General features: G+C 44.4%; 1 protein-coding gene across 2 annotated transcripts in view; it reads left to right on the top strand.

Annotated features, from left to right (window-relative positions):
• LOC121000627 (gastrula zinc finger protein XlCGF26.1-like) overlaps positions 1 to 6,550 on the top strand; it is a 63,742-nt gene extending 57,192 nt beyond the window's left edge. For both annotated transcript variants that reach the window (XM_040431191.1, XM_040431192.1), the window contains exon 6: positions 5,466 to 6,550. In XM_040431191.1, the coding sequence (XP_040287125.1) occupies positions 5,466 to 6,253 (788 nt within the window). In that variant the 3' untranslated portion in view covers positions 6,254 to 6,550. The remainder of the gene's footprint in view (positions 1 to 5,465) is intronic.
• The last annotated feature ends 5,548 nt before the right edge of the window (positions 6,551 to 12,098 follow it).

Raw genomic sequence — 12,098 nt, 5'->3', positions numbered from 1 at the left:
AGCTGTGTCACGGCCAGCTCCTCTGAGGGCAGGGTTAGCATGGCAGAGATGTGGAAAAGTTTTGTCACCACGCCACAGCTAACTGCACCACCACCTGATACGGAACGTGTTAGCAGGAGGCAACATTTCACTAACATGGTGGAACAGTACCTGTGCACACCCCTCCACGTACTGACTGATGGTTCGGCCCCATTCAACTTCTGGGTCTCCAAATTGTCCACGTGGCCAGAGCTAGCCTTTGATGCCTCGGAGGTGCTGGCCTGCCCGGCGGCCAGCGTTTTGTCTGAACGTGTATTCAGCACGGCAGGGGGCGTCATTACAGACAAACGCAGCCGCCTGTCTACAGCCAATGTGGACAAGCTGACGTTCATAAAAATGAACCAGGCATGGATCCCACAGGACCTGTCCATCCCTTGTGCAGATTAGACATTAACTACCTCCCCTTAACCATATATTATTGTACTCCAGGGCACTTGATTCAATCCTCTTTTTTAAATTTTACCATTATATTGCGGGGCAACCCAAAGTTGAATGAACCTCTCCTCTGTCTGGGTGCCGGGGCCTAAATATCTGACAGTGGCCTGTTCCAGTTTTGGGTGACGTGAAGCCTGATTCTCTGCTATGACGTGAAGCCTGATTCTCTGCTATGGGACCTCTCTCCAATTGATATTGGTTAATTTTTATTTATTTTATTTTTATTCATTTCCCTATCCACATTTGTTTGCAGGGGATTTACCTACATTTTTCTGCCTTTTGCAGCCCTCTAGCTCTTTCCTGGGCTGTTTTACAGCCTTTTTAGTGCTGAAAAGTTCGGGTCACCATTGACTTCAATGGGGTTCGGGTTCGGGGCGAAGTTCGAGTCGAGTTCGGATCCCGAACCCGAACATTTCCGGTAAGTTCGGCTGAACTTCTTCTCGAACCCGAACATCCAGGTGTTCGCTCAACTCTATTCCAGAACTGTGAAGGCTTTTTTAGATGTCGTTTGGCAAACTCTAATCTGGCCTTCCTGTTTTTGAGGCTCACCAATGGTTTACATCTTGTGGTGAACCCCCTGTATTCACTTTGGTGAAGTCTTCTCTTGATTGTTGACTCTGACACACATACACCTACCTTCTGGAGAGTGTTCTTGATCTGGCCAACTGTTGTGAAGGGTGTTTTCTTCCCCAGGGAAATAATTCTTCGGTCATCCACCACAGTTGTTTTCCGTGGTCTTCCAGGTCTTTTGGTGTTGCTGAGCTCACCGGTGCGTTCCTTCTTTTTAACCCCTTAAGGACACAGGACGTACCGGTACGCCCTATTTCCTGAGTCCTTAAGGACACAGGACGTACCGGTACGTCCTAACTTTAAATAGGCATTCCGGCGCCCCAGGGGTTAATCTGAACAGGATGCCAGCTGAAATCATTCAGCCGGCATCCTGTCACAACGCCAGGGGGGGTCATGTGACCCCCCCCCATGTCGGCGATCGCAGCAAACCGCAGGTCAATTCAGACCTGCGGTTTGCTGCGCTTTTTGCAGTTTCTGATCCCCGCGGGGATCAGAAACTTTAGAGTGCCTAAAATCAAGATTTTGCACCCCCCCCTGCACCCCTGCACGATTTGATGCCGGCGGGTGGTGCAGGGGGGGTGTCGCAGGCGGTGGGGGCGTTGCGGGAGGCGGGATCGCGATCCCCCGCCCGCCTCCCCTTGAAAATTCGTTGGCTTCTAGTGGGTATACCAGGGTTCCAGCACATTGCTGACACCCTGGTATAAACGGCTGACATCTGTGCAGATGTCAGCCGTTTAACCCTTTCCATACCGCGGTCCGTACGGACCGCGGTATGGAAAAGGTTAACTGTCAGGGTCAAGGGGCTCCCTCCCTCTCCCATCGGGGGGCTGCTGTGCCTTTGCAGCCCCCCGATGGAGAGGGAGAGAGCCCCCCGAAGCCCCGTACTCACCCTTCCCCGTCTGCGAAGTTGTGGCAGACGGGGAAGGTTCCCATGGCAACAGGACGCCTGCTCAGGCGTCCTGCTGTCCATGGTGCTGAACAGATCTATGCTAAAAGCATAGATCTGTTCAGTGTAAGTAAAATACAGTACAGAACAATATATATTGTACTGTACTGTATTATACAGACATCAGACCCACTGGATCTTCAAGAACCAAGTGGGTCTGGGTCAAAAAAATGTAAACAAAAAAGGTGAAAAAAGTTAAGATAAAAAAAAAACATTTATCACTGAATAAAAATAAATAAATACACTACACATATTAGGTATCGCCGCGTCCGTAACGACCTGATCTATAAAACGGTCATGTTACTTTCCCCGCATGGTGAACGCCATAAAAATAAAAAAATAAAAAGTATGAGAAAATTTTAATTTTGCCCACCTTACTTCCCAAAAAAGGTAATAAAAGTGATGAAAAAAGTCGCATGTACGCCAAAATAGTACCAATCAAACCGTCATCTCATCCCGCAAAAAATTAGACCCTACTCAAGATAATCGCCCAAAAACTGAAAAAACTATGGCTCTTAGACTATGGAAACACTAAAACATGATTTTTTTTGTTTCAAAAATGAAATCATTGTGTAAAACTTACATAAATAAAAATAAAGTATACATATTAGGTATCGCCGCGTCCGTATCGACCGACTCTATAAAAATATCACATGACCTAACCCCTCAGGTGACCACCGTAAAAAAATAAAAATAAAAACGGTGTAAAAAAAGCCATTTTTTGCCATCTTACGTCACAAGAAGTGTAATAGCAAGCGATCAAAAAGTCATATGCACCCCAAAATAGTGCCAATCAAACCGGCATCTCATTCCGCAAAAAATTAGACCCTACTCAAGATAATCGCCCAAAAACTGAAAAAACTATGGCTCTTAGACCATGGAGACACTAAATTTTTTTTGGGGTTTTAAAAATGAAGTTATTGTATAAAACTTACATAAATAAAAAAAATTGTATACATATTAGGTATCGCCGCGTCCGTGACAACCTTCTCTATAAAATTACCACATGATCTAACCTGTCAGATGAATGTTGTAAATAAAAAAAATAAAAAACGTGCCAAAAAAGCTATTTCTTGTTCCCTTGCCGCAAAAAAGTGTAATATAGAGCAACCAAAAATCATATGTACCCTAAACTAGTACCAACAATACTGCCACCCTATTCCGTACTTTCTAAAATGGGGTCACTTTTTTGGAGTTTCTACTCTAGGGGTGCATCAGGGGGGCTTCAAATGGGACATGGTGTCAAAAAAAAAGTCTAGCAAAATCTGCCTTCCAAAAACCGTATGGCGTTCCTTTCCCTCTGCGCCCTGCCGTGTGCCCGTACAGCAGTTTACGACCACATATGGGGCATTTCTGTAACTACAGAATCAGGGCCATAAATAATGAGTTTGGTTTGGCTGTTAACCCTTGCTTTGTAACTGGAAAAAAAATATTAAAATGGAAAATCTGCCAAAAAAGTGAAATTTTGAAATTGTATCTCTATTTTCCATTAAATCTTGTGCAACACCTAAAGGGTTAACAAAGTTTGTAAAATCAGTTTTGAATACCTTGAGGGGTGTAGTTTCTTAGATGGGGTCACTTTTATGGAGTTTCTACTCTAGGGGTGCATCAGGGGGGCTTCAAATGGGACATGGTGTCAAAAAACCAGTCCAGCAAAATCTGGCTTCCAAAAACCATACGGCGCACCTTTCACTCTACGCCCCGCTGTGAGGCCGTACAGTAGTTTACGGCCACATATGGGGTGTTTCTGTAAACGGCAGAGTCAGGGCAATAAAGATACAGTCTTGTTTGGCTGTTAACCCTTGCTTTGTTAGTGGAAAAAATGGGTTAAAATGGAAAATTAGGCAAAAATATGAAATTCGCAAATTTCATCCCCATTTGCCAATAACTCTTGTGCAACACCTAAAGGGTTAACGAAGTTTGTAAAATCAGTTTTGAATACCTTGAGGGGTGTAGTTTATAGAATGGGGTCATTTTTGGGCGGTTTCTATTATGTAAACCTCGCAAAGTGACTTCAGACCTGAACTGGTCCCTAAAAATTGGGTTTTTGTAAATTTCTGAAAAATTTCAAGATTTGCTTCTAAACTTATTCTAAGCCTTGTAACATCCCCAAAAAATAAAATATCATTCCCAAAATAATTTAAACATGAAGTAGACATATGGGGAATGTTAAGTCATCACAATTTTTGGGGGTATTACTATGTATTACAGAAGTAGAGAAACTGAAACTTTGAAATTTGCAAATTTTTCAAATTTTTTGGTAAAATAGGTATTTTTTTATGCAAAAAAATTAACTTTTTTGACCCAATTTTAGCAGTGTCATGAAGTACAATATGTGACGAAAAAACTATCTCAGAATGACCTGGATAAGTCAAAGTGTTTTAAAGTTATCACCACTTAAAGTGACACTGGTCAGATTTGCAAAAAATGGCCTGGTCCTTAAGGTGAAATAAGGCTGTGTCCTTAAGGGGTTAAGAATGTTCCAAACAGTTGTTTTGGCCGCGCCTAATGTTTTTGCTATCTCTCTGATGGGTTTGTTGTGTTTTTTCAGCCTAATGATGGCTTGCTTCACTGACGGTGACAGCTCTTTGGATCTCATCTTGAAAGTTGACAGATTCCAGATGCAAATAGCAGACTTGAAATGAACTCTGGACCTTTTATTTGTAATTGGGATAATGAGGGAATAACACACACCTGGCCATGGACCAGCTGAGAAGCCAATTGTCCCATTACTTTTGGTCCCTTAACAAGTGGGAGGCACATATGCAAACTGTTGTAATTCCTGCACCGTTCACCTGATTCGGATGTAAATACCCTCAAATTAAAGCTGACAGTCTGCAGTTAAAGCACATCTTGTTCGTTTCATTTCAAATCCATTGTGGTGGTGTATAGAGCCAAAAATGTTAGAATTGTGTCGGTGTCCCAATATTTATGGACCTGACTGTATGCAAATGAGCCTCTAGGAGCAACGGGGGCGTTGCCATTACACCTAGAGGCTCTGCTCTCTCTGCAACTGCTGCACCTTCTGCACTTCTAAAACGTCATCACATCACTGCCTGACCCTGTCATTTAAAGTGCAAGGGCGCCGCAGTTGCAGAGAGAGCAGAGCCTCTAAGTGTAAAGGCAACTCCCCTCATTTGCATATATTTAAACATCACTTTTCACATGGGACCAACACAGATGTCTTCAGCTGCCGAGTGCACATGTAACAGGTCAGCCGGTGTCATAGGTACAAAACTGCTGATAGATGCTCTCTAAGTTCAAAGGCTTTCAGTATAAGAAAAACATGGCTGCTTTCTTCCAGAAATGAGGCCACACCTCTCCGTGGGTTGTGTCTCAAACTGTGGACAAGGGTGGCAGTGTCTTTGAAAGAAAGCAGCCATATTTTTTCTAATCCTACTCAACCCCTGTACTTAGTAAGTTGATGCATTTTGTAGAATTGAACATCACTATATGTTTCTTTTATTTCTATCAGAACAAGACAAGAAAACTACAGAGAATCGTGAAATTGTGTCTCCTGAACGTTTAAATGACAATAAAGCAATCGCACAGGAAGTTCAAGAAGTAATCCCCAGTATCCCACTACTCTACGCAGCTACATTTACTTCCGATTTGTACTGGAGATCTCCATCGGATATTATTGACCACATCCCTCACAGTACTGAATTGCTGGTGCACCCTAAATCCGATGAATGTGTCCTCCCGGCTCCAACCTTTATCTCCGAGAACACGGTTTACACTGTTAAAAAGGCCTTTCCATGTCCTGAATGCCAAAAATGCTTCAAACTGAAGAAAAGCCTTTCTATACATATGAAAACCCACACCGGGGAGAGACCGCTCGTGTGCTCCGAATGTGGCAAAAGCTTCATCCATAAGCGGAGTCTCCTGGATCACCGAAGGATTCACACCGGCGAGAAGCCGTTTCCTTGTTCCGAGTGTGGAAAATGCTTCAGACACAAAGTCGGTCTTCTAAGCCACCAGAGAACCCACACCGGGGAGAAGCCATATGGGTGCTCGGAGTGTGGGAAACATTTTGCTGGGAAAACGTCTCTTGTTTGCCACCAGAGAACTCACACGGGAGAGAAGCCTTTTTCGTGTTCAGATTGTGGCGTGAATTTCTCGCGGAAAGAATACGTTAATGAGCATCAGAAAATTCATACCGGGGAAAAACCATTTTCCTGCTCCTACTGCGGGAATAGCTTCACTCATAAATCCTCTCTCCTTCACCATCAGTTTATTTGCCCGGCAAAGAATATCCTTTGATGACAGAAGATAGTTTTGTGATGGACTTTATGTATACAGTATTATTCGTATCCGAAACTGCAACGGAGGGTTTTTACGCACTACATGATATTAGTTAAAGGGGTTGTCCACTTTCTTGCTACTTGTGACCAATGTGTATGTATGATGACTATATCGCAATAACTCATATAGCCAATGTTGATATTCTGTGTCGTTTGCTATATTTTTTATACGCCATGTCCCCTTGTTAGGTAAATCTTCTTGTGCCGTCAACACAGAGGTCCTGTCCATAAGGTGGCCGCTAATGGAAGGTCACGTGACCGGCCAAATCACCTCCATGGGATGTTTTCTCTGTTCAGACACACTGCACCTGCACTAAACTCCCGCCATTTCAAGAGGAGCTGGCAGGTGCAGTGTATCTGAACAGAGGAGACATCGCAAGGAGGTGATTTGCCTGATCACATGACCCTCCGTCGGCAGCCATTTTGTGGACAGGACCTCTGTGTGGACAGCACAAAAGACTTGGCAAACAATGGGGCATACCTTATGAAATATAGAAAATGGCACAGAATTTCTACAAAGACCATATTACTAAGTGCCATGTAATCATCTTACGAGCACATTGGTCAACAGTAACTAAATTGTGGCCAACCCCTTTAAATGCATACACTAGGCAAAGCAAAGAAGAGCTCAGTGCCCAGAAGATCTACCTCACCGCCTACAGAGTCTGTCCGCTCCTAGGATAGATGGTCCTGCTCCACTCCCTTGTGTCCCAAGCACCTGACCAAACATTCATTAATTCCCCTTCCATGTTACAGCCATGTCCTTGCAACCTTATCTTTCATGTTCCTTAGTGTCTGGTACAGGTCCTGCAGGTCTTGTATCAGGTGTCCCCCCGGGTAGTGCTTCATTTACCCATCAGAGATAAGTCTTCCTACTTAAAGAGGACCTCTCACCTCTCGTGCCATTAAATCTGTTATTCCTGCTAGAAGTTATGAAGGAATTGCTAGCAGTTTGCAGTGGTCCAGATGGGTGTTACCAGTTTGAGTGCACTGATTGGATAGTGTCAGACTGTGCAGGGACACAACCCCAACTGGTAACGCCCATCTGGCCCTTCATTGCAAATTGCTAGTAATTGATTCATATCTTTTAGCAGGAAACGAAGATGAATGGCACAGCATAGAGTCATAAGAACAGATGCTTCAGAATCGTTATTACATGGGGAATGCAAGTAGTTGTTAAAACAAGCATGTCAGGAGAGGGGAGAGATCCTCTTTTATACACGTAATCTAAGACTACTTTCACATCTGGGCTCACTGATTCGGCAGTATGTTGCGGCAGAGGAACAGACTGTCGGCTTTGAACGGATAGTGCCATTCACCACTGGACCCCATTGACCTGCCAGGTTTTAGCTGGACAAAAACGAATGCATGCAGCGGTATTTGCTCGTCATGCTGTAAACCGTCCGGATCCCATTATAGTCATTAGGGTCCTGCGGTCAACTGCAGTACTAGGCTATGGCGGATACGGGTGAAATAAGGTAGTCTGTTCCTCCGCCATAACAGACGACCAGATCAGGTAGCGCAGATGTGAACGCACCTTAAGACTGACCATACATTTTAAATGGCTGTTGTCCGTATGCCATTTTTTCCAACCTCTACACATGTATCCTGCCAGGAGGTGTGTGCTCAATAGGGACAGTAGATTACGCCACTGCTAGACACCTTGGGTGGTAGCATATATTTCTAGGAAAAAAGGATTGTACATACTGAAATTGAACAGCCCAGTCGTTCTCTTCATCAACATTGCCATCAGGATAGAGACATGAGATCGTTTTCTGGTCCTGTCACAATGGTCAGGTTCAGGAAACCTATATCTGATATGTATAACTATAGTAAGTGCTGAGATCCTGATCTGATACATCACATCGTGCGCAGGCTTCTCTGGGGTTACGTGTAAGTAGAAAAGGAATCTGAACGCGAGAACAAGGGGGCATGATCTGAAATTAGTTGGAGGGGAAGATCAGAAAGAAATGTCAAAAAATATTATTTATGCAACAAAAAAAGAAAGGAACACATCAAGCCAAACTAAGGATGCACTCCGAGAATTCTAACTTTATTGGGTCAATTTTAAAAACACTAAAAACATTCCACAGCAGAAAAACAAACAACCCGGGGTTATTTACCCTGCTGTGGAGAAAGCCCCCACAAAACGCAGCAACAATCAAATCCCGTGCAAGGGAAAGCTTTTTTGTTGTTGCATGCCTGGTGTCTGTTACGTGCCGGACAGCACCCATAGGACATTTTTTATTAGGTGGTGCCTGCCCCATCTTCATTTAAACAGAAAATATTATTTTACTGAAAGAGTGGTAGATGCTTGGACCAGACTTCCAGCAGATGTGGTTGCTGCCTGGGATACACACATATCTATGTAACTTCTTATTCATTATTGGCGATGATGTGTCCATGTGCGTATCTTCTATCTTCATACCAATTTCCTGCCACACTACAAAAATTGACTGATGGCGACTTTTTATGAAATCAGCCCTAATATGTCTCTGTGATAGGGACATTAGATTGTAAGCCTTACCAGGTACAGGGACTGCTCTGAGTGATCTGTGTATACAGCACTGTAGAATATGTTGGTGCTACTTAAATCCTATTTTTATTCACTATTCATAGGTTGACCATTCTTATTATAAATGACCCAAAGTACATTCTTAAAAGGGCATCTGTCAGCAGTTTTGTCCCTATGACACTGGCTGACCTGTTACATGTGCACTTGGCAGCTGAAGACATCTGTGTTGGTCCCATGTTCATATGTGCCCGCATTGCTGAGAAAAATCATGTTTTAATATATGCAAATGAGCCTCTAAGAGCAACGGGGGCGTTACCATTACACCTAGAGACTCTGCTCTCTCTTCAACTGCTGCACCCTCTGCACTTTGATTGACAGGACCTGGCAGTGTAAACTTCATCACGTCTGGCCCTGTCAATCAAAGTGCAGAGGGAGTGGCAGTTACAGAGAGAGCAGAGCCTTTAGGTGTAACAGTAACGCCCCCGTTGCTCCTAGGGGCTCATTTGCATGTATTAAAACATCATTATTCTCAGCAATGCGGGCACATATGAACTGAAGGTATCTGTGTTGGTCCCATGTTCATATGCGCCCGCATTGCTGAGAATAATGATGTTTTAATACATGCAAATGAGCCTCTAGGGGCAACAGGGGCGTTACTGTTACACCCAAAGGCTCTGCTCTCTCTGTAACTGCCACTCCCTCTGCACTTTGATTGACAGGGCCAGACGTGATGAAGTTTACACTGCCAGGTCCTGTCAATCAAAGTGCAGCAGTTGCAGAGAGAGCAGAGCCTCTAGGCAGGGATCTCAAGTCTCCCGGACGATCAGGGAGTCTCCCGCTATTAGATCCCGGAAAGGTTTACTGATAGTAGAGCAGAGAGATAAGAGAAGTGACAGGACACAGAGTTTAGATTACAGGTTTAATTAACCCTTTATGGTCAAATTGGCTTCTCAAGGAGATATATATGTTAAAGGCATCCCTTCTTCTGTCTCATTCAGTAGCTATAGAACTATTGAGAGAGATGTATTTTTTTTAAATACATTTACACATTTAACCCTCCATTTTAATTATATTATTTACCCCAGTGTTAAATTCACACCCCCTGGATGCTTGTTTTTTTCCTACAGTGGGGTAGATAATTACACACAGGGTTTTAAAGAATAAATTTCCTGACTCAGACCAAGAGCCGACTCAGCGAGTCAGCAAGTGAATCCAAGCTTCCGTCATCAGCGCATGCGCATTGCGCAACCTAAGCTTCGGTTCACTTGCTCAGCGAATGTCAGCTCAGCGAATGAACCGAAGATTCAATTCATGAATCAGTTCATGTGAAAGATCCGAACTTCCCATCTCTAGTTTACTCGCAGTAAACCTTTCCGGCAACCTGTAGCAGTGTCCCCTTCTCGGCACGTGCGCACAGTGCAAGAGGAGGCCGATGCCAGCAGTCCGCAACGGCGCATCAGGCTGAGCCTGTAAGCACGCGCGGGATCTCAAAGCGGGAGGAGGGGGAGGGAGGGAAAGGCGGCACTGAGGAGTAGAAGGCGGCGCTGGGCACGAACGGCGATACGTGCGGCCGGGCACCATGCATCCACAGACCTCCCCTGCTTGGGCACCTTAATTCAATGATTGACAGGTTAGTAAAACCTGTTTTTCCGCAGAATAAAGCCACAAATAGCTTTTATAAGGCCACCTTAGAAATCAGAATGCTGCCCTGGACATGAGCAGATGTTTAGCTCACAGGGCTTATAGGTGGGGACAGAATCCCTTTAATCATATACATAAATATGATAATTTGTGGCAGGGTGATGAGCCCAGTCCTCCACACCATAGAGCAAAGTGTGCAGATACTGCATATGTTTGGAAAATGTAATAAAAAGTTCGTGAAAGAAAAAAAAAAAGCTCCCTGAAATTTGTTTTTGCAGGTTGGGATGTCTGCTCTAGGTGTAATGGTAATGCCCCCGTTGCTCCTAGAGGCTCATTTGCATATATCATAACATCATTTTTCTCAGCAATGCGGGGGGCACATATGAACATGGGACCAACACAGACGCCTTCAGCTGCCAAGTGCACATGTAACAGGTCAGACAGTGTCATAGGGACAAAACTGCTGACAGATGCCGTATAACAAATCACTACTTTCTACACAAGTAAGCGTTCACATCTGCATTGGAGACTCAGTTCGGGGCCTCCATCACAGTTTCCGGAGAGAAATGTCCTTGACGCAGGAATTTTTTTCTCCACTAAAAAAAATGGACTCCCGAATGGATCCCATTTGGTTCAATTATGTGCACACCTGGCACTTCCATCATTTTCGTTGCTCTGCTCCTGGAACTGAGCAGAACAATGGAAATCAATTTTGCTTGTGTAAATTTCCCTTTGTAAAGAATCACAATTTTAAAACAGTTTTCATAAATCTTCCTAATAGATCAGGAGTGATTTCCCATGCATTCCCTTTCCATGCCTTTATTATCAATTTAGTTAACTTTTTTTTAAAGGGGTTATGTCACTTCAGCAAATGACATTTATCATGTAGAGAAAGTTAAAAGGCAAACACTTATACTATGCTTTCAGATCAATTGAAACAGTACATTCTCATAGTGACTAGTAGGATGGCCAGAGGTCCGGTTTTAGGCCGGACAGTCTGGCTTTCTGACCCTCTGTCCTCCATCCGGCGCAGGGCCTCGACGGACCTAGGGGTGTCCTTTTTAACAGCTCGCGCTCAGACAACAGCACTGTGCTGTCTAAGCATGAGCTGCAGAGATTAAGTCACCCCCTGTAGCTGACCTGAAGTTGGTTTTGCATTTAATCTTTTAAGTCTCGGTCGGCTGTGTGTGGCCTAACAGGATTGGGGCGTGCTTTAGTGGAGTCGGGGGTGGGGTTGTAAAGTCCGACTTTAGGGTGGTCTGAGTGGCCACCCTAGTGACTAGTTGGGACATGGTGAGTATAAATGAAATATTCACCTGTTTTCTCCCCTGTATTTTGCTGTTCTGAGCTCTGGTCCTCACAACCGCTCTTTGTTTTCCTGCCTGCAGTGGCGACGTTCTGTGCACACAGGTGACTGCTGCAGCCAATGACTGCACCCATGCACTGCGGAGGCCAGTGATTGGCTGCAGTAGTGACCTGTGTGCAAAGAGCAGCAACACTGCAGCCTAGAAGATGGTGTCAGCAGGAGGACCAGAGCTCAGCACTGGATGAAGCAGGGGAGAAAAATGGGTGAGTATCTGTAAAAAAAAAAAAAAAAAAGTACCTGTCTGGGCTCCAGCGGCGCGATCCTCAGCCTTGGCACAGCCGC

This window comes from Bufo bufo, chromosome 5, assembly GCF_905171765.1.
Source record: "Bufo bufo chromosome 5, aBufBuf1.1, whole genome shotgun sequence".
Taxonomy (NCBI): domain Eukaryota; kingdom Metazoa; phylum Chordata; class Amphibia; order Anura; family Bufonidae; genus Bufo; species Bufo bufo.
The sequence above is the reverse complement of the archived record's forward strand: the minus strand, read 5'-3'. Positions and strand labels throughout refer to the sequence as shown.